At 40.6% G+C, this 27,302-nt stretch overlaps 2 protein-coding genes across 2 annotated transcripts in view; one reads left to right on the plus strand and one right to left on the minus strand.

Moving 5' to 3' along the window:
• The window catches only part of SYCP1 (synaptonemal complex protein 1), a 64,698-nt gene extending 49,777 nt beyond the window's left edge, over window positions 1–14,921 (plus strand). The window contains exons 23-30 of the mRNA XM_029913816.1: window positions 1,244–1,354; window positions 2,262–2,354; window positions 3,313–3,387; window positions 5,000–5,059; window positions 5,217–5,396; window positions 13,701–13,844; window positions 14,253–14,341; window positions 14,436–14,921. Of these exons, the coding sequence (XP_029769676.1) occupies window positions 1,244–1,354; window positions 2,262–2,354; window positions 3,313–3,387; window positions 5,000–5,059; window positions 5,217–5,396; window positions 13,701–13,844; window positions 14,253–14,341; window positions 14,436–14,571 (888 nt within the window). The 3' untranslated portion in view covers window positions 14,572–14,921. The remainder of the gene's footprint in view (window positions 1–1,243; window positions 1,355–2,261; window positions 2,355–3,312; window positions 3,388–4,999; window positions 5,060–5,216; window positions 5,397–13,700; window positions 13,845–14,252; window positions 14,342–14,435) is intronic.
• Window positions 14,922–19,125: 4,204 nt separating this feature from the next.
• On the minus strand, window positions 19,126–24,436 carry LOC112113062. Its single transcript, XM_024209225.2, has 3 exons — window positions 23,908–24,436; window positions 22,550–22,711; window positions 19,126–19,358 (listed from the first exon to the last, which is right to left on the minus strand). The coding sequence occupies exons 1-3, from the start codon at window positions 24,434–24,436 to the stop codon at window positions 19,126–19,128; spliced, it is 924 nt and encodes a 307-aa protein (XP_024064993.2).
• Window positions 24,437–27,302: the final 2,866 nt, after the last annotated feature.

Raw genomic sequence — 27,302 nt, forward strand, 5'->3', positions numbered from 1 at the left:
CTGAATTTCTTTTGTGCTAATATAAAAAGTAATTACTTTAGCAATCCCTTTTGCAAAGCCTATCTGTGTTTGTTTCAACTATCATGAGTCCCTGAAGAGAAACTAAACCAGAATGCCCATGAGGTTGGAGCTCTGAGAAGGTGTGTGAGTAAGCTACTGGGGAGCCTAGTCGTCCCAGTGCTAGTTTTCCGGGCCTAGGAAGTTGGACCATGGAGTCTCAGCTTGCCAGATGGTTGTTAGCAGAATATTTGTAGCCTGAAAGTGTGCCTAGAGACCCAGAGTAAGAGACAGGGAATGCATGGACTTTGTTCAGATTCAGGAAGCATAAGAGCACATGGATCCAGCGTGGTGAGACCCAAACACAGCACCTGGTGAATGTCTAGTAGGGGGAGTTAGGCCAGGGCCATGACAAAGTCAGTGGAACTGCTTGTGTGTGAACTACACATACTGGTGATTATAGGCTTTCAGCTTTGAGTTCTTAAGTGAAAATGTTCATATTTGGGTCTCTAAAGTTAGGCACCTAAATAAAAATTAGGATTTAGCGCGTCAGTTTAGGTATCCAAGTTTAAAAATGTAGGCCTTAGTTTGTTAAATTGCCTTTCAACTAATGTGCATTCTAATACAGGAATTTTTAAAATAAAAAATATGTTATTTTTAAAACGAATTGCACAGTAATTTTTTGTGCTAGAAAGTACCAGACTGAAATAAAATGAAAGCGGAAAAAAACTATGATTTTAAAGTATCTGTTTTACAAATTTTTGCAGGGCAGCCAGGCATTTTTTAGTCTTCAGTACTGTAGATTATAATATCACAAAGAAGGAAATACTCCAAATCAATTGGTTCATTCCATCCATATTACTGTAATTGTTAGAATAACTTCAAAATGTATCTTGTGTGTTTCATTAAATGAATAGCTGTGGTTTCATATTTGATAAAATATAAAAATGGTCAGACAAGTCCATTGTGGAAAAAGCATTTCTTTTAATGTATATATAGTATTTTAACTTTTTATATATTTTTAGCTTTATTTTTTTTTACTTGATGCCACAAAATTTTGCCTGTTTATAGTTAAAGATAAACTGTGCAATAGTGCAAGCACTGCAAGTGAGCCATATAAAGAACAAAGTGGCTTTTGAGCTAATGGACTGTCATAAAAACTAAACTATATGTAGCGTTGGGGGTTTCATTAAAATATTGCATTCAATGCTGCTTACAAATTAGAAGAAAATACTGTTATTAACAGGTGGAAAAGATGAGGTTAATAGCTGATGAAGCAGTAATACTGCAGAAAGAAATTGATATTCGATGTCAGCACAAGATAGCTGAAATGGTAGCACTTATGGAAAAACACAAGGTAAAATGATTTTGCTAGTTGTATATGTACAATACATGACATTATGTCTGGAATCAGTAAAATTGCACAAACCACAAGTATTAGGAACTAGGAAATGGAGCTTTATTATAAGGACATTGATCTAGGAAAATTAAGCTGGAGATATGATCAGTTTCTTGACATCTAACAAGAAATGCATCAATGACAGGAGGCATTTCTTCATTATCTTAACTCCTAAATAAGTAGCTAAGCAGAAATTATACTACTACTTGTAACAAAAGTATTTGGCAATCCCTAATACTGTAATACTAGTTGTGGCAGAGATGCAGCTCTCCTAGAGCTGCTTTGGGGGTTGCAAATATTGAGGTATTATATTTGCATACATTTTTATGGAAGAAGGGAAATACGGACCTTAATGATCATTTAGAATTCTGAATATTCCCATGTCTGTTCTGTGGGAAGGATACTGAAAGGATTTTCTGGCATTTCAGATTCCTTTTGGTCCCATTCTCCCACCCCGGGTTTTCTTTCAGTGTTAATTCGGACCCATTCTTGTAAGGCCTCTAACTTTTCAGTGGCCCTAGGTAGTTCAGTTTAACATATTTTAGTGAAGCACTCTTTTTAAATGGATATGTTCATAAATGTTACTTGCTTCAGTATAACCAGCCTTTACACACAGGTACATTTGATTCCCCACAGAGGACATAAAATGCTTTTAAATGGCCTCACAGAATATTATTGCATAGAGAAAAAGTGTGAGTATCATCTGTGGAAAGAGTTAAGATATATATCATTGAAGCTTCAAACTAGTTTTGTGTCTAAAAAAGTTAGTAATCTTTTGTAACTTCTGAATAAAGAATGAATGCTAGCTGGTTTTAAGTGATAATTTTTGTTTATCACACTTATGCACATGACTCTTTGTATGCAGCATCAATATGATAAAATGGTTGAAGAAAAAGATACAGAATTAGAACTCTGTAAGACGAAAGAACAAGAACAAATGTCAGTTAAAAGATCCTTGGTAAGAGCTAAACCTTAATAGTGAATAACTATGAGAAAATTAAAAGAAACTGCTGCAGATGAGTGACATAACTAGATAACAATTTTTCCTTTTTTACTGTTTATTTTTTCTCTGTTTTAGATGTGTACTTTATATTCTGGAACTGTACAATGAAGGCTAGCCCCCCGATTTCTGTGTGCCATACTTGCTTATTATTGTTTTTATATGTGTTACAGTATAAAGTGTTTTAAATGAAATGTAAGCAAGTGTACTTTCCTGTCTACTTTTCTCCTGATGGCCTCTGAATGTTTTCACCACTCTATCTGATTAAGGAACTTTTGTATCAAACAGTGTGCCATTTTTTTCCTGGTAATAATATGCCACAAATAAGATGAGAAAAACTGCTTGACTTGAATAGCCCTGTCCAAATATTAATAGATACATTTCTCAATAGTTCTTGATCTGTTGAAAAAAATAAAAACAACCTCCTAGCCTATGACTGCATTAACTTTTCTGTGCCCCTCCTTTACCTGGCAAAACCCCACTTTGGGGAATGTTCTGAGAGCAGTCACCAAGTCATTGAGAAGTCTCTGACAGTGTAGCCTCAGCTCCTCAACCCCCTCAAACCCAGTGAGGGGATTCTCATGGAGATTTCCTTCTTACAGGACTTTTTCACACATATTTCCATGGGAAGGGGTTGATCCAAGTCTACAATTTAACTCATTCATGCTGAACATACCTGTTCCTTAGATAGGAAACTCCATTAGTTCAAAACATCCAACTTAACCATAGGCCTGTAAATGGCTTTGTGTTTGAAGGTACCCACAGTTAATTTTTAGAATTAATTCTGTCATTAAAATAATGTAAAGTTGAACAGTGTAGTAGTATATGACAGATGCATTTATTTGAGTTTTTAAAAACTATTTTCTTTTTCAATTTAACAGAAAATTATTAACTCTTATCTGATTGTAATTTTTAGGAAATTGAGCTATCTCATGTGAAAAGTGAACTATTATCCCTTAAGGAGCAGCTTAAAATAGAGGTTGAAGAGAAGGTATGTCTTGTGGCATGACATTTAAAAATTTTTGGCTTAGCCTGTGGCTATATCATTTAGTGCTATGGAGGAAATTTGGGTTGATTCCTCTCTCTCAGGACTTGTGTACACTAAAGAGCCTTTGCGAGTATAGATATTCTGGCAGAGCTATGCCAGCAAAGCCCCCTGTTGGAGACAGGATATGCTGGCAAAAGGAGTCCAGCTGGCATAGCACTCCCCCAAATAGCATTAACTATGCTGACAAAACCAACAAGGAGTCCAGTGGCACCTTAAAGACTAACAGATTTATTTGGGCATAAGCTTTTGTGGGTAAAAAACCACTTCTTCAGATGGTTCTTCTTCTTTTACCCACAAAAGCTTAGGCCCAAATAAATATGTTAGTCGTTAAGGTGCCACCAGACTCCTCGTTGGTTTTGTGGATACAGACTGACATGGCTACCCCTCTGATACTATGCTGACAAAGCACTCTTCTGTCAGTATAGTTGTGTCTACACTGGGGGTTTTGCCACCATAGCTATGTCAGGTAGAGGGGTTCACTTTTTCACACTCCTAGCCCACATAGCAATGCTGGCAAAACTTTGTAGTGTAGACTAAGCCTCACTCTGCTCTCAAGAGCTTGATGTGCTCTGAAGTCAGCATGCTTAGCTGAATTTAAGTCAAATTCCCATTGACCTACATGGGTCCCGGATTTCACCTTTGGCCTCTGAAGTAATCCAGTTGCAACTCTACTGAAGTTTTCTATACAAGAGTACAGGCATATGAAAAATGAAATTCTGTTTTGGACCCAGACATTTTAGCCTTTCCTTATCCAGATACAAACTGTTGGAGGAATGTTTGATGGTCTGAATCTTGGCATACGGATTGCTGAGCTTGTACCCTACCTTTTATTACAACTTCAAGCACTCTCATGGAATTTGTTGCTAAATGACTCATTCTAGCACAAGACCAGAACTGGCCAAACAATATGCAACAAATAATCTCATGAACTTAGCTTCTTTTTTAGTTCATGAATTATCTACAAACAGATTGCAATTTTTATTTATTTGCTCACTATTCGCAGTTGTTCAGTAGATTACTTGTGCAAATAAATTCTCTATTCATGTTGTGTAATTGTTAATGGACTGTTTAATGGGTCTGTTTATGTGCCTAAGTGCTTGCAGATTCAAGCCCTTAGTGAATAAAGGGATCACAAATATTTGACAGAAAATTCATGAATACATTTTTGCTGTATTTACCTGACTCTGAAGAGGACAAAACTCCGTATGTGGCAGAACTCCATAAAAGTAAATGAATGAGAAACAGTCTGAAATAAAAAAAATCTTACTGCATAAATCAAAAACAAACAGTAATGAAAACTGGGTATGTAGGGACAGTAAGAGATGTATCCTTTCCCATATATAATTAAGATAAGTTTGTTAATTCTTATTTCCACTTTTTTAATATCTACTGAAGTCTGAAATTTAATTAAACGCTGCTTGTATATTGTTGTGTGTGTTTATAACTGAATGCTGAACATGTGTACTACTCCATTATTGTACAGAAGATATAGTCAGCTAAAATATTTGCAAATAGAGCATTTACTATATCTTACACTACTCTGTTTTTTAAACAGGAAAACCTTGCAAGAGAAGCAAAAGAAAATGCGGTTTCTGAAAAAGAAAAAAAGCATAAGGTGGCTTTTTACTTTGATTTTTATAAAATGTTATGATTTGTGTTAGCAGGCATGTATAATTAAACTAAGGTTTCATACTAACTAAAAACATTGGCAAGTTGGCATTTATTAATATGTTATTGATTTTTAATATATTTTCATTTATTATTATTTTTAGAAAATACAAACATCCTTTATGGAGACTCCTAAAACCAGTTTAAAGCTTGCCTCTGCATCAGTTAATTCAAAAAAAAATTCATCCCAGAATTTCACATCTTTTAGAGAGAACAAGTTGGAAAACAAAGAAATGTCTTCTTGGACACCTACTAAAAGTGTCTTGGGCACTCCATCATTAAAGGTCTGTTGCTTATTGGATAGTATATTATTTCCATGTTTTTGTTTTTATTTATTTTTTAAAATGTACCTTTCATTTTATTTTAAGGGCCTATGCTGATCTAATTGTCTCCGGAGTCACTTTTTCACTTTTGATTAAGGAAAGCATAGGTTAAAAAAATTTACAGTATTTTCCATGTGCGTATATTGGGGGATATTTAGGGAAAAACAAGTTTTTGAAAAGGGGAACAGGACTCCAAGATTCTATTCCTGACTCCTGCTAGTTGTGTGATCGTGGACAGGTCAGTTCACTCATCTCTGCCTCAGTCTACCCATCAGTAAAATGGGGCTAGCAAAACCCAGGGCTGTTGTGAGGCTTTATTTAATTATTGTCACAAGAGTTTTTTGACAATCTTGGTGGAAAAGTGCTGTGTGTCCTGCACTGCAGAAATGTTTCTAGTAAGTAGCAAAATAAATAAATAAATTGATTGATTGCATGGCTATAATAGCATTACAGTGTTCATGGCTGTTCTGTTATAGCCATAAAATAGGCTCTTTTTAAAATGTGAGAAACTCACATACAATTTTTACAGCATTTGAACTAATACAATTCAAATATGTAAATAACTAAGGTCAACTTTATGCTGAATACATCTATAAGAATTTAAAATCAGCAATAAAGTGTACTATTTAGAAAAGAAATCTAAAACCCTTTTCTCCTCTTCTGACAAATTTATAATATATTAAATTTTACCATAATAATAATTAATAAATAATAAACATGAAGGAGAACAAAGTGACTAAGATGGTAAGTGTTAGCGTACTGTCTTCTGTATAATTCTTTGTTAAATGTGTTAACTATGTATTCATATTGTATACATTATGAGGTAAATCCAGACCCTTCTTCTGTGGTCATGGTGTAGTTCTGCAGTACAAAGTGAGGAGCCCAGAGCCCTCTCCTGCCCACCTCCAGCCTCAGGTCTCCTGAGCGCTCCCAACCCCGGAGCACTGGGCAGGTGGGAACTGTGGCCTCCAGCATCCCCAGTGCTGGGTGGCTGGTGGCATGACCCGGAGCGCCAGGCAGGCAGCACGGCTCTTAGCTCTCCCAACCCCAGAACGCTGGGGGCAAGCGGGCGGCACGGCCCCCAGCCCCAGAGTACCAGTCAAGCAGGCAGGCAGCGCGGCCCCCAGCCCCAGAGTGCCAGGCGGCGCACTCACAAAAGTAGTCCACCAGCCTCACTGCTTAGATCTTGGTAGATACTTTCTAAAGCCAGTAATAACGGTTTCAGTCATTTTAAGACAACAGCCAAGGATCGCTCATGAGAAAGCCAGCAGGTTTTTCCAAGTTTTTTGAACTTCAGTCCTAGTGTATCTTCTATTTGTTTCCAAGATGTTCAGTCCTTTTGGACTCTTGCTGAAAAAAGAGTATAACAAAGCCATTCAATTTATGGCTTTTTAATGTCTTTTGAAGATTCTGCAGCTTGTATTAGCGCTAACTGGACTAGATGGCCTCTTCAGTGTGTATAGGAGAGATTAGGGTTACACTTTTCTCTGAGTAAAGCTTGTATTCCACTGTGTCTTCCAGAGAAGTTTGTAGGTCCATCAAATGCACAAGCAGCCATCTGTTTGGGGTCCAATTTACAAGCATTTAACTCTTCTAAGATGTCACAGATACAGCTGATGTCTTCTATAACCTGAACATCTAGAATGCATCTACTGGCCTACCATGGACATCAAGATAACATATGCAAGGACTTAATACTTGATGCCTATTTGCATTGGTGCATTCATCAGCCACGTATGCACATTTATTGAATATGGTGAGAGAGTTCTTCACTTTTTCAACTGCTGAGTCTTTCACTGTTGCAGCCCATGTTTCTAGACAGTCAGCTGAGTTTTTTGCAGAAAGATAGCGAGCATTTTCCAGTCTTATTCGGAACTAGTGTCCAACTTCAGGATTAATAAGTGACAATGCACTTAACATTGGCCTCCAGTTTGTAGTGTGTGGTATCTCTTGCTTAAATAGAAAGTATGATGCAACGGCCATGTTGGTTCACATAAACTGAGTTGTGTCTCCAACATTCTTAACAGCCTTATTAAGTACTTTTAAAACTGGGTTTGACAGTGACTGGCTCATAAGGCTTTCTGCATGTTGATGCGGTCCAGAGGCATGCTGTTTTTGCAGCCTTTTCATGTAGGTTGTCAGTATTGGCTCTGCTGATCAGTCTGGCAAACCAACCTCCTCCACTTTTACTATATAAATCCATGATATGCCCACATCTTGAATACTGCGTGCGGTTCTGGTCACCCCATTTCAAAAAAGATATATTGGAATTGGAAAAGGTACAGAGAAGGGCAACAAAAATGATTAGGGGGTATGGAACAGATTCCATATGAGGAGAGATTAAAAAGACTGGGATTTTTCAGCTTGGAAAAGGGATGACTAAGAGGGGATATAATAGAGGCCTATAAAATCTTGACAGGTGTGGAGAAAATTAATAAGGAAGTGTTATTTACCCCTTCACTTAACACAAAAACCAGGGGTCACCCAATGAAATTAATAGGCAGTGAGTTTAAAATAAATAAAAGGAAGTACTTCTTCACACAATGCACAGTCACCTGTGGAACCTTTTGCCAGGGATGTTGTGAAGGCCAAAATTATAACAGGATTAAAAAAAATATAGATAAATTCATGGAGGTTAGGTCCATTAATAACTATTAGCCAGGATGGGCAGGTATGCAACACCGTGCTCTGAGTGTCCCTAGCCTCTGTTCGCCAGAAGCTGGGAATCGATGACAGGGGATGGATCACTCGATGATTCCCTGTTCTATTCGTTCCCGCTGAAGCACCTGCCATTGGCCACTGTTGGAAGACAGGTTCTTCTTCAAGGAGTGTCCCTATGGGTGCTCCATTTTAGGTGTTTGTGCGCCCCTGCACTTCTAGTAGGAGATTTGCAGTAGCTGTGCCCCAGTTGGCTGTGCACGTGCGGCAGCCGTCTCTCACCCAGGGCCGGCTCTAGGTTTTTTGCCGCCCCAAGCAAAAAAAATTTTGGCTGCCCTCCACCCCAGCCCTGTGCTCCCCCTCCGTGCCCCCCTGCTGCCCCAGTCCTGGGCTCTTCCTCCCACACCTGCACCCCCTGTCACCCCAGCTCTGGGTTCTCCCCTTTCGCCCCCCACCAGTGCCCTCCCCCCCACCCGCCCCCCCCTGCCACCCCAGCCCTGGGCTCTCCCCCCCCCCCCCAAACCCCCCGCCGCCCCAGCCCTGGGTCACTGGTAACTTGCTCCCAGGGCAGGTCATCAGCATCCCACTCATGACACTAGCAGGGGCGGAGGCTGCATCCACCCGACTCCTTCCCGGCGCCCAGGGGGGCTCTGACTCCGCCCACTCCCCCCTCACCTCCAGCCGGTATGACGCTGGCAGGGTCAGGGTAAGCAGCGGGGCTCCCAGGCCGCGCCTCAGCCCAGGGTCCCTCCAGCCGGGACTCCTGCCTTCAGGACCGGCCGGGAATTGGGAGGCAGAGCCGGGGGGACCGCCCCGGCAGGGGGCTGAGGAGCCGGGGCAGGGCAGCCTCAGAGGGAGGGGCCGGTGGGGAACGGAGCCCCTGAGAGTGGGACGTGGGCCCCGCACGGCAGCGCCCCGGGCACCTTTCCCCTCTATGGCCCCTCTGCTGCTCCTGGGCGCCCTGCCACAGCCTCTGGGCAGCTCGGGCCATTTGGCCCAGCCCCGGCTGCGGCACTTGCAGGCGGCTCCGTGCGCCCCGCTGGGCGGCCCCCAGACCAAGTGTCCCGTGCTCCACGTGTCAGAGCCCGCTTTGGCCACCCGCTGCAGCTCTTCCACCTGGACTTAGGCGTCAGCTTGGAGGCCAAGACAGCGTCTACCTGGGTGAGCGCCTGCAGGGCTGCCCCCCCCAGCAAAAACAAACCAACCAACCAACCAAACAAAAAAAGGATGGCCCGAATGCCGCCCCTGCAAATGTGCCACCCCAAGCACCTGCTTGCTTTGCTGGTGCATAGAGCCGGCTCTGCTCTCACCACTCTGAGCAGCTATCCAGCGTGTGTGGACAACCACCCCCTGTTCTTTCTCTACTGCCATTGGCTTTGGTCGGAACAACAACAGCGCCCTCAAAAACCTTGCTATTCCTTTAGTTCAACCCTTGTAGTTTTATCCTTTATTTACTTCTTCCTTCATTTTTTCTCTATTGAAAAAAAAACTCCCCCCTTTTCCCCCTCCTCCGGCGGAAATCTGCCTCACAGCCCAGATGCACTTGGAAGGGACTATTCCCATTCCTTCTTTGTGAACAGCCTCTTTGACATGCCTGGTTCTCCAGGTTTTAAACTCTGCCTGACCTGTAGCCTGTCAATACCAGTCTCAGATGGTCACTCGCAGTGTGTCCGTTGTCTGGTAGAGCGAGACATCGCACAGAAGTGCCACCACTTTAAAAAGCTGACAGCGAGGACTAGAAAAGCTAGGGATCTCCAGTTAAAACTTATGATGGAGAAATCCCTTTGACCTGCTTCTGATCCTGAGCACAGGACCCCTTCCTGCTAGCACTCACCTGCGGCGGCATCGGACATGGGTTCATCTTCAAAAACAGCTGCAAAGGACCCAGTCCCGCAGAAAGCCACAAAAAAGCGGTCTCACTCCTCGCCTCAGCAAGAATCACCTCAGTAAAGGCAATCGCTGATCACCAAATCTGTTCCAGTACCATCGGCACCCAGAGCTCCGGACCGAGAGGCACTGGGATGGCCCAAGGAGCAAAAGACCCCCCCGCAGTCTAGTTCTAAGACAGGCACACTTAACAAAGCTAAGCCTGCTACCTTGGCACCGAGCAGCGCAATGGTGCCACCTCCTGCACCAATACATTGCAGCAAGTCTACAGCACCGGCGGCAATCACAATGATTTCGAACCAAAGCTTTCCTCCTCTGTTGGCACCGAGCCTACCCATGCTGCAGCAGTTTGTTAGCCAGGCAGACCTCTTCATCACGTCTACTCCAGGAACGCCTCTCTTTGTTACTGATTGTACCCCATGGTACTAATACACCTGCTGGCTCAGCCCCTCCTCTCTCCAGCGATGAGGAGGAGGAAGTAGGGGAAGGAATGTACACCCCTCACCATTCCTCGCCCAAACCTGGACCCTCACAACAGCAAGACATAGCATGGCAACCTCCGCAATGGGTGCACCCCCCATGGTCCTCCTACCGAACTGGCCATATTGGGACCCATGGGCGTTATACAGAACCCAGAACATGCAGCCCTCCAACCCATCCAGGTCCAGAACACCAAGATCACAGAGATCACCTTCACCTTCTGCCCCAGCCTCCCCAGAAGCTCTCGAGGAGGAAGCAGAAGCAATTGAAGAGCCACCAGACGGTGACACCATCCCACCCACCCACATCTCCTCTTCGTTTCCTGACGAAACAATAATGCCTCCTCCACCCACATCAGGCGATGACTTTAAATCCTTCCAGGAATTATTTAAACGAGTGGCTGACTCCCTCGACCTTCCCTTGGCAGAGCTGCCAGAGACACAGCATAAACTGACAGATGTTCTCCATACATTTCCTACTGCCAAGATTGCACTACCCATCAATGCTGCTATCATGGACCCGGCAAAAACTGTCTGGCAGACACCAGCTCCACCTTCTTGTAAAAGATCAGACAAGAAGTACTACGTCCTAGCTAAGGAAGCCGAGTTTTTGTTCACCCCCCGTACCTCTAATTCATTGGTGGGGGAGGCGGTTATTCAAAGGGGAAAAACAACATCTGGCTAGGACCACCCCTTATGATAAAGATTGGAAACGCCTAGACCTCTTTGGCAGGGTAGCCTGTTCCTCAGCGACCCTTCAGTTTCACATAGCAAACTATTCTGCGTTACTGGCCAAGTACACACGCAACATTTTTGCACAAATGACAGCTTTTATTGAACATCTTCCAACAGATAAAAAATAACAATATAAAGGTAACATAACAGAAGGCTCCCTCATTGCCAGAACAGCCTTACAGGCTTCCTTGGACTCTGCTGACAAGGCAGCCCGCTCCATCGCCACATCCATAGTCATGTGGAGGACGTCCTAGCTCCACCTTTCAGGCTTCCCCAAGGAAGTTCAGGCGACAGTAGAGGACTTACCTTTCGAAGGTCAAAAACTGTTTGCGGAAGGCACAGATGCAACCTTACACACACTCAAGGATTCCCATGCTACATTAAAAACCCTAGGAATATATGCCCCTTAGAACAAAAAGAAACATGGCAGATTTTATACCCAACGCTTCCCCGTATGCCCAACCTCAAAGAGATTATGACCAGCGCTGCAAACAACATCAGATGAGATGCCAACAAGCCCCAGAGCAATCATCAACGTCTCAACCATCCACTTCCAGACAAGCATTTTGAAGTGTTGGTTGAGGACACGAGAGCCCCACATACTCCACTGCAGGTCTAAGCACTTAGACCTGATTATCCGTGATTTCAGTTCTAATGGTCACTTAACAAACCAAAAGACTCTCTATGGAGCTGTAACAGGGTCGGCACCCACCTTTCGTGGGCATCCCCTTTTCTTTGGCCAATAGTGCCTGCAAACACCGTTCTTTTCATGGAGGGGCACCCATCTCTCATGGATGGCCTCCTTTCTCTTGGTTAGGTTTGAGCCTGCTTTTCTTTTTTGGTCTTACATCAGGCTGGCGCCTGCCCTCACAAACACCCCCCTGGCCGCTGGTTCTCTTGGCTGATCTTCGGCAGCTCAACTCTCCGGCCAAGCCGCACACGCTGTCCCCCCCTTCTGGGGTATATAGTCCAAGTTTCTCAGCCCTGGTATGGGGCTGTAGCTCTAAGGCTTCTTCCCTGAGGCACTGCCTTTTTCAACCACCCAGCTGGGGCCCATCTTGGTAACCTCAGCTGGTGTCCTTTTCAGCAGCCCTCCCAGTCTGAAACCAGACCAGCACAGCTCATCTTGGTACTCTCTCCTGATCTGGCCAAGTCCTGAGCTCAGTCCCCTGGGCTCAGCCTGCCCGCACTGACCTTTTCATGGTCCTGCTGCTACTCTATCCAGCCAGCCAGGCGCCTGGTCTTTGGTAGCCTTCGCTGGGCTCAAATCTGTCTGGTGAGCTCTCTGCTTGTCTATTAAACCCTAAGCACTGATCTGTCCACATGACCTCACTGCTTCCAGCCCAGCTCCTCTCATTCCTTGTTTTCCTGGTATCCCCTTGTAGCAGGGTGCTGGCGCAAAAGCACCCAATTAGCCCCTGCCCGGTCAGCTCCAATCAAGGGAAGCAGATGGAGCTGATGGAAAAATCCTGATGCCGGCCTGAGGATTGGCAACACCTGCTGGCCTGACAAGCCTAGGGCTATAAAGGCTGGGAGGGAGCCAGAAGGCAGGGGGCAGCCAGGGAGAAGTCAGTCAGGAAGGGAACTGGAGGCCTCCTAGCTGAAGGCTGACTGCCTGTAAAGGAGGTGACTAATCCTGTAAAGCTTGTATATAGATAGACATTGGTGATGGGATAACCTTAAGTAAATAAAGACACGGGTGTTGCACAACCCTGAAACTTCTCTGAGCCTTATAGGGGGCCACAAGCGGGCCCCAGGAAAAGAGGGGCAGGTCATGGACCCTGTTACACCTCTCCATAACAATCCCTGCAGGGAACATGGGCCCTCTGACTCCAGTTCCACTTATTATGATTAATCGTCCCTATTTTGCACAACATTTTAATATAATAATTAAAAAACAAATAATTGATACCAAGACCCCTACCCTGTATCCCCTGAACCAGAGGTTGCTAGCACACAGTCGAGTTGGAGTCTTGTCTTTACCACAGAATCTGCTGGTTGCATAGTCTTTGAGATAGTTTGGTCTCCTCAAGAGGCAACCACACCAGAAGTGACCTATCTCTGTCTTTCTGTTATCAAGTCTAGCAAACTCGCTCTCTCTTTCGAGTCTCTGTCCTCTTGGTGTGGCCTCCGGATGGTTCTCTGTCATTGCATTATGTGATAATTTATGTATTTCTGTAGGCTTGCTCTGGGTGTTGTGTCTCCTGGTTCACAAATGGCTCTTGTTCTTCAGATCACTTGTCCCTCTGGCATAGTCACCTCATATGACCTTCGTGCCACTGTGCCCCTCACAACTCCTTTAGTCCACTCTGTCTCGCTAATGTCTGTGTCCTTACAGGCATACCTGTTATGGAGGAGAGTCCAGGAAAACATGGGCCCTCTGACTGCAGTTCCACAAATCACGATACAACTCAGACTTTGTACTCTGCTCTGGGTTTGGTCCTCCATTTATGAAATTAGTGTAACAACATAATCTTAAATATTTTGGGTTTTTTTTCTCCCCCAGACATATACTGTGAAGACTCCTCCAAAATATAAATTGCAAAGAGAAAGCATGAATCCACTTTCAGAAGACGACATGAAGAAAAAAAGAAAAGTGCTTTTAGAGCTGGATACTCATTCAGATAGCTCAGAACACAATGACCTCCTGGTAAAAAATTCAAAATGAATAGCATCTATCATTGTTTATTCTGTCTGCACTCTTTGCTGTATCTCAGAATGTGTGTCCACCATTCAGGATATCATATACTGTACAAAATAAAAATATGTATGTGTGTGTATATTTAAGAAGTAACTTAGATTGTTAGTTTATGTGTACATAATAACTCTAGAACATGATCAGGGCATGTCTACAGAAACATTATTATATATTCAGTTAATCATTGCAATTGCACTAAATAATATCTCTGGCATTTAACTGAATGTTGTTGAATTCATCAGGATGTATAGTAATTTTTTAAGATTATTTTTCATGATTGAATGTTAATAAATATGGTAGCATAGAAAACATATATAGTTTATTATGTCTTTGATTATGTAACTTTCTTTTTAATTTAAGAGCATAGTCTCAGAGGAAGAAATGTTTAAAAAGCTGTACAAAAATTGTCCTCAAGCTTCTCGCTTATGTGTCATGACACCAAAAAAGGTATCTTCTTAACTTTACTTCAGATCAGACTACATACTTGAAAGATTTGGTTACAAAAATAAATGGATAGTTTTATTTTTGTTCTTAGATATCAACTCTGTCAACCATAAAATCTACTGGTGCTGCACTGAAACTTACAGCTATGAAAAAGATGCGAGAGACTGGATGGACTGCAGTTTCTAAAATGGACAGGAAAAAAAAAATGAAAGAAGCTGAAAAACTCTTTGCCTAAAATTAAAACTGAGCAATCAGTTAGGAATTTTCTGTTCATATAAAATCTTTTACAGTAGAATTTATTAATCCTACACAGTTAGCACTTGCAGCATATTACTGGTTTAGGGCTAAATCCTGGAAGTGCTATGTTTGTGGAACTCCTGTTGATTTCATTGTGGTTACTTTGTTCCACCACAACCTTGTCCTCTGGAGGACTCTTCACATTGGGTTTACACCATCATAAAACAACATAAACCTAGGAATAAATTTGGCCCATTTCTGTTTTGAAAATTGATAGGAAAAAATAATGTATGGTGTGTTAAAATGGAAAAATATGTTGCAAAATTGTTTGAAGTCATTTCAATAACATCCGTTTTTGTTCTTTTAAAGTTTACTGTCACTTTTGCAGTATCTTATCCATAAGAGTATTGTTTTATTATTATTGATATTGTTGAACTACATTCATTTAATTGAATACTTATATTTGAATTAACTTCTTCTTTTTTGTTCTTTTGATGTATTCCTTACAAATATTCTTTTAAAGTAGTTGGTTGAGGCATTAGCCTGGTTTTCAGTTTGTAACAGTATTGAAACATTTAAGTGTTGAACTTCTAACAATATTGATTCAAATCTTATTTCTTTTGCTTTTTGGGAATCTAGTTTTATAATAAATGCCATATGTAAACTTGTTCTTTCAGATTACTGAAAACACACTTTCCAAATGTCATTAAACGGTTAATCTGAAAAAAGTTCGAGAAAGTGTTAGGCTAAATAACAAGGAGTCCGGTGGCACCTTAAAGACTAACAGATTTATTTGGGCATAAGCTTTCGTGGGTAAAAAACCTCACTTCTTCAGATGCATGGAGTGAAAATTACAGATGCAGGCATTATATAATGACACATGAAGAGAAGGGAGTTACCTCACAAGTGGAGAACCAGTGTTGACAGGGCCAATTCGATCAGGGTGGATGTAGTCCACTCCCAATAATAGATGAGGAGGTGTCAATTCCAGGAGAGGCACCTCCTGGCTAAATGCTTACCTATAAAATGATGAGCTCATCAGTAGTCAAGTTAGCACCAAACAGGTCTTAAAGCAAAAATGTTGTTCATATTCAGGTAGCAGAGAATTATCCTAATTTGATCTCTGAATGTAAATAGATCCACAAATATCAAGGAAAATAAAAATCTTTGGATGAAACCTTGGCCCCATAGAAGTTAATTGCAAAACTCCCATTGACTTCACTGGGACCAGGATTTCACTCGTGTCTAGAAATTATTATTATTATTTTTTTTGTTTTTATTATCATAGCACCTAGGATCATTAGTCATGAACTAGGACTCCATTGTGCCAGGCAGTGTGCAAACACAGAACAAAAAGATGATCCCTGCTCCAAATAGTTTATAATCTAAGTATAAGATAAGAAATAGATGGAGAAAAGCAAACAAACAGGTGAGTACATGGTCAACATGATAGACGGTGGTCTCAGCACATCAGCAACCTAATTGTTGTCAGGGTTTTTTTGTATTGCTTGTTTGGGTTTTTTTTTGTATTGCCTAAAAAAGGAGTTTAAGGAAGGCTTGAAAAGATAATTCAGTAGTTTTGTTGATGTTTATGGGGAGTTCCCCCCCAACTGAGGAGCAGAATGGGAGAAAGCATAGAGGTGCTTGTTTGAAAATTTAACAAGTGGGTTATGGAGGCTGATATTATAGGTTGATCAGAGGCGGGAACCAACATCTCAATAATGGATGAGAGATAAGTACATAAGAATCGCCATACTGGGTCACACCAATGGTCCATTTTAGCTCAGTCTTCTGTCTTCTGACAGTGGCCAGTGCCAGATGCTTCAGAGAGAGTGAACAAGGCAGAGCAGTTTATTGAGTGATCCATCCCCTGTTGTCCAATCCTAGCTTCTAGCAACTAAAGGTTTAGGGACACCCAGAGCACGGGGCTGAATTCCTGAACATCGTGGTTAATAACCATTGATGGACCTATCCCCCATGAATTTATCTAATTCTTTTTTGAACCCAGCTGTACTTTTGACCTTCATAGCATCCCTTGGTAACAAGTTCCACAGATTGACTCTGCATTGTGTGAAGATGTACTTCCTTATGTTTTTTTTAAAACCAGTTGCCTGGTTCTTGTGTTGACCCTTGATTCTTGTGTTATGTGAAGAGGTAAATAACACTTCCTTATTCACTTTCTGTACACCATTCATGATTTTATAGACTTCTATCATATCCCCCCTTAATCATCTCTTTTACAAGCTGAACAGTCCCAGTCTTTTGAATCTCTTCTCAGATGGAAGCTGTTCCATACCCGTAATCATTTTTGTTGCCCTTCTTTGTACTTTTTCCAATTCTAATATATCTTCTTTGAGATGGGATGACCAGAACTGCATGCAGTATTTAAGGTATGGGTGTACCATGGATTGATAAAGTGGCATTATGATATTTTCTGTCTTACTATCTATCCCTTTCCTAATGATTCCTAACATTGTTAGCTTTTTTGACTGCTGCTGCTGCACATCAAGCAAATGGCTTCAGAAAACTATCCACAATGACTCCAAGATGTCTTTCTTGGGTGGTAACAGCTAGTTTAGAACCCATCATTTTTGTATGTATAGTTGGGATTATGTTTTCCAATGTGCATTTCTTTGCATTTATCAACACTGAATTTCATCTGCCATTTTGTTGCCCATGCACCCAGGTTTATGAGATCCCTTTGTAATTCTTTGCAGTCAGCTTTGGACTTCACTATCTTGAGTAATTTTGTATCATCTGCAAACTTTGCCACTTCCCTTGTAGGGTGGTAATACCGGTAGGCTGTGAAGTGTGGACAAGTAGCCTTTCTTTGATGCTTTAGAGGAGGAGGAGCCAATGGAGGCATGCAAAGAGAGAGTTGACATGGTGAAAGTGAAGGGTTAGGAAAATGATCTTTGTAGAAGCATTCTGAATGCATATGAGCAGGGCAAGGCCAGAGAGAAGGCTCTTGCAGTAATTGTGATGTAAGATGATGAGAGCCAAGACAAGAGTTTTAGCTGTGAGGATGAATAGGAAAGGCTGTGTCTTAGGGCTTGTCTACATTGGCAATTTCCAGCACTCCAACTTTCTCGCTCAGGTCTCGTGGAGGTGGTTTTTTTAGAGCGCTGGGAGAGCTCTCTCCCAGTGCTGCGCTGCGATTATAAAAGCCATGTTAAAGCGCTGCCGCGGCAGCACTTTAGTGTTGCCAGTGTAGACTAGCTCTTAGAAATGTTATGCAGAAAGAATCTGCAAGTTTAGACATAGCCTTGTTTTGAGGACCTAGAGCCAGGTTTGAATCAAATACAACACATGGGTTATGGGTCTGAGTGGCAGGCAAGATACTACTGATGTCTTCAGTTAATCGAAACTCCCATTGACTTCACTGGGATCATCATTTCACTCTGTATCTAGAAATTAGGCTGCAAACTTTGGTCCTGATATATTGCCTATTGAGCAATGATGCTTATGTCATTATAACTGTTCCAGTGCATAAAGCTAAAGCAGATAAACATTTAACAGAAGGGGATTTAAAAGATGTACAATATCTTCAGAATGTTGTGACTGGAATGTAGGGAGTGTCCCAGCTTCTGAGTAGTCATTTGCAGACGTTTGGTTTTTTTTTTTTACAGGAACGTAGTGACTTGACACACACACAATATTGTGTTCTATTCTAATTTTTTTCAGTATGTATATTTTTAACAGATATATTAGAAGGCAATGCACAGACCCTCTTATAACACAGACAGCAGCTGTTTCCTAGAAACTAATCTCTCTAAATACTGTAAAACTCTCTGTTTTAACCTTTGCCAAATACATTAATTAATTTTGTAGAGCCATGTATGTGGGCTGTGACTCAAAATGAACTATTCCCCTGCAATCAGTTAGTTTGTTGACAGTCAAAACCACCTATGGATATGGGTATTAGTATTGATACATCCGTAGCTGCTTTGCAACAAAAAATTAATTCCTCCCCCCCCCCTTAAATATAAGATGTGAAATCCTGGCCCCATTAATTTTGCCATTGACTTTAATGCGGCCCAGATTTCACCCAGGGCTCCAAGTATCTGCTATTAATGACCATTTCATTTCAAAACAGACAATTGATAGTTTTGAGTGCTGCCATTTTTGAGCTATTCAACAACAGAGGTATCTAAATTCAGAGACCATTCTAAAATGTGAACCTTAATTACTCACTGAGCTTGCTAGGGAACTAAGAATAATGGTTGGCCTGTCTCTTTTCTGACCCAGTTATAAATCCATGCATTTAATAATTTTGCAGCAGTAAGACTTAAAATCCATGTTTAACCTTTACTAATCATTTTATGTTTTTGTTATATCCCTGCATACCTTGGGTGAGTCACTTCACCTCTCTGTGATTCAGTTTCCCCATTATTAATATGCGGATAACAATACTTGCCTCCTTTGGGAAGTGGATTGAGGTCTATTGATTAAGAGCTAGTATAATTATTAATATTATAATAAAATGATACTTAAAAATTAATATTACAACTAATTAAAGAGATTGCTCTATACTACTATCATTATTACTACATTATAAGTGTTGTGGTGGTGTCTGAAATCTATCAAAGGTTGGGGAAAGTCCTTTATAATTTTCCCCAGATAAAATTTCAAGTCTGAACTTCCCAGGTCTGGCGCCAAATGGTAAGTATTCAGCTTGAAGCTCATCATCGTCCAGTACAGTCATATTGGGGTTATAAACCCTTGGTGCATCATATAGTCCTCCTGATATCATCAATGTGTCATCTGGAGTAGTGTATATGTCATCTGTAAAATATTGAAAGCATTATTAAACATTATTAAAGTACTATGGGGAGAAATGTAGCATATTCAAGCAAATCACAAGGTCTAAAATCTTCACTGGGCAAAGATGTTGTCATGTTGTACTACTATTTTGTGTATCTGTGGATTGACTGTATATGTTAAAGTAAAAATGGAAATATAAACAAGCATCATTGTTCCAGGCACTAATCCAAATAGCATAGGAGGCAAATGAAAAATAGCAAATGAAAAATTAGCGAATCTACTACTTTATAATCTGTGTTTTGGTTTGTACATTCTTCAAGTAGTAAAGTGGTAGAAATTATCTGTTTCTAACAAATTGTGAAGCTGATCAGAGTATTAATAAAATAACCTTAAATAAAAGAATAGAAGTACCAGAAAACACTGAAAGAATGCCAGGTTGTTTTGGGTGAGTGGCATTAAAAAAGAGGGGGGTATGATAAATGTAGAAGTACTTTGACAAATCTTCACATGTTTTAACAGGGAATATTTTCTCAGTCAAGACCTGAGTGAGAGACCACCCAGATGTGTCATTTTAACACAGGATTTTATTAAATCCTTAATTGTCAGCCAGTTGCTCTTTCAATAGTCCATGAAAGATGTTATAGTAAGTACAAAAAATATTACTATTATTACATGGGAATGTGGGTTTATTTGTATCCATTTCGTCAGGAAAATAGAATATTTTTAGAAGTTATAATTTATAATATTGAAGCATTTAACTATTGAAGCATTGATGCATTTACCTGTGCATTTTTATTTAAGTTTTTAGACTAAATTCTGCTTGGTTATCCCAGATCCACGTTATGTGTCCAGTCCCATTCAATTCAAGAAAATTGTGTTATTCTACCATTATCTGCAAGAAGTATAAGCAGCACAAGCATATCTCTAGCTGTCATTTTCTCAATGCTTGTATGTATTAGCTATACAAAGAACTATTTGGATGATTCTCTGTCAATGGCTTTTTAATTCAAATTTATATTAGTGATTCTGTTGACATCAATTTATTAGGCATATTTGTGATTCACCTCCTTTAACTCAGCTAATTTATACCTGAAGTACATACACATTACACGGCTGCTACTCTGAAACCTGTCATTATACATTTGTTATACTACATTTTATTTTGTGAACTTAATCCACCTAACCAGTTCTCGGGAGGATATAGCCTTTCAGCACCTCATCTCTAAAGCATCTCACCAACTAGAGAGAGGCACAGTTTGAAAACTATAACCTCATTGTACCTGCAGATACTAAATAATTACTTGTTTTCAGTAAGTGACCCTAATTACTAATGAAAAATTCTGATAAAATGAATTATCAAATTTATTATCCAAAAATAAGTGCTGGTGTTGAAAGTGTAGTCTCATTTGCATTTGTCACCACTGCTATAGTCAGTAGAAGACAAAACAATGATACAAAACAAGGACTAGAGATAAAAAGAGCATTGAGAGGGAAATCTTTCTTAATTGTTCTGGGGACTTTCTCACTAATTGTAAGCTAAACAAATAAATATATTGGAAGATTTCCAGATTTATTTGTAGGATAGTGTGCCAGTACAAAGGATTCTTTGGCTTGTTACAATGTCATCAGCAGCTCTGAAGATTCTTTCTAATTATACACTGTGGCAAGATTAACAAGCAGATTTTTGCCAAAACGGTCACTGGCTGTCTTTTCAGTTCCCACTTCATTTAAAGTTATGGAACTATAAAACTTCCATTAATGAAATTTGCTCCAGTGGATGTAAGCCAAGATTCTGTAACAAAAAGCCCCTGGTACCCATATGCTTTCTTGCTTTCATAAATGGCAAATATTATTTGCTGCTGTTCCTCCTGCTGTGGAAGCACTGGTGCTAATGTTGACACTGGGTGAGGTGTGCGTGTCATGCATTCTCTTGGCCTTGTCTTTACTGCTGAAAAAGTTGTTTTACCTTGGGGTAACTAAAGCTATCTTGATATAAACACACAGTAAAAATGGGGCACTTTGGTTTTACTGCAAGGTAAACTAGGTGAGGTCAATGCCAGATTGGGGTATAATGCTAACCTCTCTAGTTTATCTTGCAGTAAAACTAAAGTGCTCGTTTTTTATTGTTTCTCTAGTCTGAATTTGACTAGCTGTTTTAAGCATCTAAAGATGCAGATACTTGCCTAATTGTGTTTTTTATTTAAAGCGCCTAGGCAGGTTAGATGTGTAAATACCTTTGAAAATCTGGCCCTATGTGTTTAAGGATTTTTCATTGTTGCTATTTCATTTAACATAATTAATTTCATTTAAACATAAAACACACACATAAATAAATATTAAGTATAATAATATACATTCTGGGTCAAATTCCAGTTTCAAAACCCGCCTGCCTAATTGTCCACAACAGTTGTAATTGGAAAAGATGGTAAGTTCTCACTTCCTGCCCAAAAGTCACATCTTCAGCAGGTGTAAATTGGTGTATTTCCACTGAAATAATTGGAATGATACTGCTTTACAACCACTGAAGATCTGGCACTTAGACCATTGTGTAGCACTACTTTACCCAGTGGTTCTCAACCCGTGGCCCACAGGCTGCTTGCAGCCCAGTCAGCACACAGCTGCAGCCCGTGTGACACCCTCAGGGCTATACAGGTAGTATATGTATCAGGGGTCGGCAACCTTTCAGAAGTGGTGTGCCGAGTCTTCATTTATTCACTCTAATTTAAGGTTTCGCGTGCCAGTAATACATTTTAACATTTTTAGAAGGTCTCTTTCTATAAGTCTATAATATATAATTAAACTATTGTTGTATGCAAAGTAAATAAGGTTTTTAAAATGTTTAAGAAACTTCATTTAAAATTAAATTAAAATGCAGAGCCCCCCGGACCAGTGGCCGGGACCCGGGCAGTGTGAATGCCACTGAAAATCAGCTCACGTGCCACCTTTGGCATGCGTGCCATAGGTTGCCTACCCCTGATATATATTGTGTGGATGCAGCCCACATAAGACATAGAGAGCTGCATATGTGGCCCACAGTGGTAAATAGGTTTGAGAACCACTGCTTTACACTGTTAAAAAGTTACCACCTTCTTCCTCAGGGGTTGCTGCATTTCATTACTGGGGGAAGTGGTTGTCTTGAATAAACAATTTGTAATGTGCACATGTAGAATGCACGTTTGTTATATGATACATCTTATTAAAAATATGCCAACCTGTTTCAGAAGAGGTGTCATATAGTGGGTGATGGGAATACTGAGCTCTTCTCTTCCTGTACTTATCAAGACTGCATATGACAATTGCTAGAACAGCAAATGTGAGGATGCTGCTGAAAATAATGATCAGAATGGCCTCTGAATTCCTTAGATGAATTCCTCCTGTTTCAATAAAATAATTTAGAAAGTTGTTCTTATTTCACAGCTACAAAAACAACAAATCTCAATCTTTAGGTTTCAATATGGCAATACAGAAGGTTTTCATGTGCTAAGTATTAAAGAGACAGATTCAAATTCTAACCTCTCCCTTAAAAAACCTCCCTAAAATAGACTTGAACTGCCTTAACCTCCAAGTTGCCATGGGACAACCCAACAGCAACACACCCAAGATGCTTTGTTTATTCAAATGAGTCTTGTAGTAAAGTCTGGTTATTTTATTATTATTGTGGTGAATTTTTAAAGTAAATGTTTCAGTTTGGGGTTGATCCTCCCAGGTTTACTGTAAATATATGAAAGCAGATCAAAGATATAGCACATGGTCAAAATTTATAAAATCAGGGTACCTAAAGTTAGTCAACTAAATCCATACTTAGGTGCCTAAATTAAATTGACCTGATTTTCACAGCGGCTGAGGACCTGCAGCTTGCATTGAAGGCAATAGGAATTGTGGGTGGTGAGCCCTCTAAAAATCAGGTCATTTTGACGTAAGGGCCTAAATAAGGATATAGTTATCTAACGTTAAACCACCACACTTTAAAATGTTGGCTTACGTGATTATTTGTCTTTGTTATGTTGCTAGCATAGATCCCCAATACCTGTTCCATCAACCTGTGTCTACTTTTCAGGAGGCATGGGTGGCCCTCTTTCTCATACTCCTTGACACCTTGGCTCAGTATGTCGCTTTGTTTCTGTCCTTTCCTGTCTCTGCTTTCCACCTTCTCATCTTGAATTTTTTCTTTTCTGTGTAATTTTCAATCTTTGGTTTTCCACTAATTTTTTTTCCCCTTCCCCTCCCAGGAAGACTCCTTCTCCTCAAGTCCTCCACTCAACAGAAGTCACATACTTTTGGGTGTCCAATGGTAGCTCTTGCAGCTGAGCTGAGTTCATGGGAACAGAGAAGAGAAACTTGAGCTGATGGTCTGTTCCCAGGACCTGAGGCCCTGAACACGTAAGCTGGGAGGGAATGTTGGTGCCCGGAAAGCAGCTAACGCTGGATACTTGTTGACACATTTGTTGTGTGTACATGATGAACCCCAATGCCTGATGCCATTGCTTCTTTCCAACAACTAGGTGCACACAGTGAACTAGTCTGACACCACAGGTTAGGAAATGCTGCCATAGAATCTAATGACACCTACCTGAAGCGTGTGTTATAGGAACTGAATCCAAAGCTTTGCTAGTATTTAGTTGTGTGGCTGTAGAAGACTGAGCTGTTGGTTTCAATGTGATTGCAGACGTTCTGGGATTAGAATCTTTATCAGTTGCTCGATTAAAGGTTGAAACTGTAGGTGATGTCACAACAGTGTTGAATCTAATAGTAATATCTGAAGGGCTGCTAGTGTCTGTGTTGAGGGGATGTAGAGTGCTTCGTGCAAAATGTGACAAAGTTGTTAAAGCCAATGAACTAGTTATCTTTGCTGTCACGGCAATTGTATTCCCACTGGAATTTATATTCTGCACTGTGGTTGTATTAACTGCTTCTTTATCTGAAATGGTGGTCATTACAGTACTTCTAGATATGGTTGTATTTCCAGATTCATTGGATGCTGCTTCTGTTTGCATGTCTTCATTCACGGGGGGAGTCTGATCTGAAGCCTGAACAGAAAACATCACTACTGTATGACAAATCAAAAGGAGCTTGACACACACACGTTGTGTTCCATCCATTATGGCTTCTCACTCTTCCTGCTCAGCTGAAGATTTACCCTTCTCTGTGCAAATATACAAACAAACAAAGCCATGAAGATAAGCAAAATAGATTAACTTAGTATTAGTGGGCTAGTTCCTGCAGGAGTTTTGGGTGATGGTTGTGACAGTAGTTGGGCTTTATTACTTGGGATTTGAGGGCTTGCTTGTCTATGCAGGGACACTCAGGAAAGTAAAGATGAATTAAGGTAGTAAAGTTAAAATTAATTAAGGTGTGAAGTTAAAGCAAATATTCTGCAATATTCACTTAAAATTAACCGTTTCTGCAAATTTTCTTGTCAGTAATATTCACTGTTACCACTGAACTTATGTTCTAGATTTGCAGAAAACAAGGGTGGGCGGGGTGAGGGGGGGGAGAAGGGAGGGGAGGGTTGAAGGAAAACAAAGTTGAAGGAAATTTTGTTACAAGTGTGAACGAATATTAATGGAAAATTGTTTGCAATACTCAGCTAGTTTCTGTGTTTACCATGGGTTCCTGTTAAAATATTTAACTGTCAATCACTGTAGTTTCTATTATTATCACCTACAAGCCTTTTTTTAAGCATGGAAAATTGGAACATTACCTATTATTGCAAAATTATTAGCTTGCTTTTATTGCTTTAGCCCAGAATGCCAGTATTTTGGGATTTAGATATCAGGGTTTTTTTTGTTTGTTTATTTGTTAAACAATAGAATAAACTAGAGTTGATAGAGTACCTGACACAACACTACACACTGTAAGTCAAACCAGCAAGTTGTCTTAATAACTGCAAAGAAACCCCAAATTTACAAACTCCAAGTGAAATATCAAACACTTTTGGAACTTAAAACTAAAGTGCAAACCAAGCATGTCCAAGTACTTCCGGGTGACTCGTAGCTGTGAGCCGACATTAATGACGCAGTTACATTCCACACACTTTGTATTCTCTGCCTTAGTGTTCAAAATAAGTGGAATTTTTAAATGCCATACGTAAATATCAAATCAGAACAAATTTTACCAAAATAATACTTTCAGAACTCACCTAGTTCTATGAAACACGGTGGCACTTGTACCTGCAGGTAGTTCTGAGTAACATACACTATCTTAGCATGTTCCTGTTTATTCAGACTCTGGAATACACTCCTTGGAGGGCAGGGTGAAACACTGAGGTGTCTCTATGGTAACCAATGGAGTTGCAGTGGAGTTTCGAGATTAGTCAGGGATAACTGCACTAGGGTTGGGTTCACCTGTCTATGAATCTATCCAGGTCACATTACAGGGAGGTGTGTGTGTCACGCTAGCAGTTACGAATAACTTAATTTCACAATAGTTTTAAAAAGCAGCTTTTGCAGACCTAGAGACAATTTTAGACTCTTGTAAAGAATATATGTAGCAATCCCTTCAAATGTTTTCCCTCAGAAGTGGTGTAGGTGTTTAAATCTTCTTGCTAATAGCAATACCATTCTCTGATCAGAAGCAGTGAGTTTTAGAAAACCTATCCGACATGCATGATAATTACAGTAAAGGACAAATTAAACCCAGAACAAAGATAATACTCAATGCAACTTCTAAATACAAAAGGACTAAAAAAAAGTAAGGTACAGGAAATAAATGAAAGTAATAAAACAAGACCCAGGAAAAGTGAAGCTCCATTATCACTAGACTCCAGGGGCTCTTTCCTTCTTGTGGGTGTCAGTATTATACCCAATTCTTGACTGCCCATTTCTTCAGCTAAAGCAGATTTCTCAGCTTTCTCTTTGTCTCTAATTGCCTGTGTTTTTGGAGTCGCATTTCTTGGAGATCAACAGTAAAAATTCAGAATTGGGGAAGGATGTGAATTGGATGATCTGCAATGTCTTTTCCATCTTTCACACCTATGTTACTCCGAAGAAGGTGCAGAGATGAAAATCCAGATTCTCATTTACACTAAGATCACTTTATATCATTGATAGCATGAAGGGGCTTTAAGATGGGAATAAATTATATTTAGTATAAAAGAAAATCAGTCTCAGAATCTTTAGGTGAGCTGGTGCTTGTAGGTTGGAAGTAAAAAGCAATCTGACTGCATGTTCTCTTATTTAATGTGACACATTGTGGTACATGGAAAGATAATAGGCTAAGTTCTGCTCTCACTGATCCTGAAGCCAAAGGAACAACTCTGGGTTTAGGACAGTGTCAGTGGTAGTAGGTTTTTGCCCAGTGTGAGTGTCCTGTTTTCAAGGCCAGGTTTCTTCTCTTTATCCATCTCATATGCTAGCTCTCTGGGAGAAACACAAGTTTATCACAGAGCATGAAGCCTTTCGGGGGGCAGGTTTCATCCATATATCTACCTTGGATTCGGGCACTAAATCAGCCCTTTTCATTCTGAAAACCCCCCCTGCAAAAAGGCCACTGCTCTTGGCTCACTCTCTCAGAGTAGAGCTATTTATATCTTGGATGCAAAAGAAAAGGAAAAATGAACTTACCAGTAGAATCCCCTTCCTGATTTAAGAGAACATCCCTTACCTGTGCTAGAATAAAGGACTAAATATCCTCAAGCCTATTAACTGACTGAACATAATAATTGTTTTGGCAACACTCACAGGTAGGTAAATCATTAACATGCCATTGTGCGTTCATAGTACATGTGGGAAAGAGGACCTTTTGTTTTCCCAGGTAGTTCAGGTCAAACTGCGGCACCTGAAAAGCAGTGGGTAAAAAAATCATATTTGGATAGATAAAGGGCTGACATACACCTCTACCCCGATATAACGCGACTCGATATAACACGAATTCGGATATAACGCGGCAAAGCGGTGCTCCGGGGGGGTGGGGGGGCTGCGCACTCCGGTGGATCAAAGCAAGTTCGATATAATGCGGTTTCACCTA

The sequence above is a fragment of the Terrapene carolina genome, unplaced genomic scaffold (assembly GCF_002925995.2).
Source record: "Terrapene carolina triunguis isolate 2854851 unplaced genomic scaffold, T_m_triunguis-2.0 Scaffold926, whole genome shotgun sequence".
NCBI classification, from domain to species: Eukaryota; Metazoa; Chordata; order Testudines; family Emydidae; genus Terrapene; species Terrapene triunguis.

Excerpts from the sequence above, each read along its gene's own strand:
- LOC112113062 (XM_024209225.2), bottom strand. The coding sequence starts at position 24,436 with ATGGATGGAACACAACGTGTGTGTGTCAAGCTCCTTTTGATTTGTCAT. Across the intron at positions 22,712-23,907 it reads TCCTATAACACACGCTTCAG|GAGGAATTCATCTAAGGAAT; the intron begins GTAGGTGTCATT and ends TTATTGAAACAG. Across the intron at positions 19,359-22,549 it reads TGACACCTCTTCTGAAACAG|ATGACATATACACTACTCCA; the intron begins GTTGGCATATTT and ends AATATTTTACAG.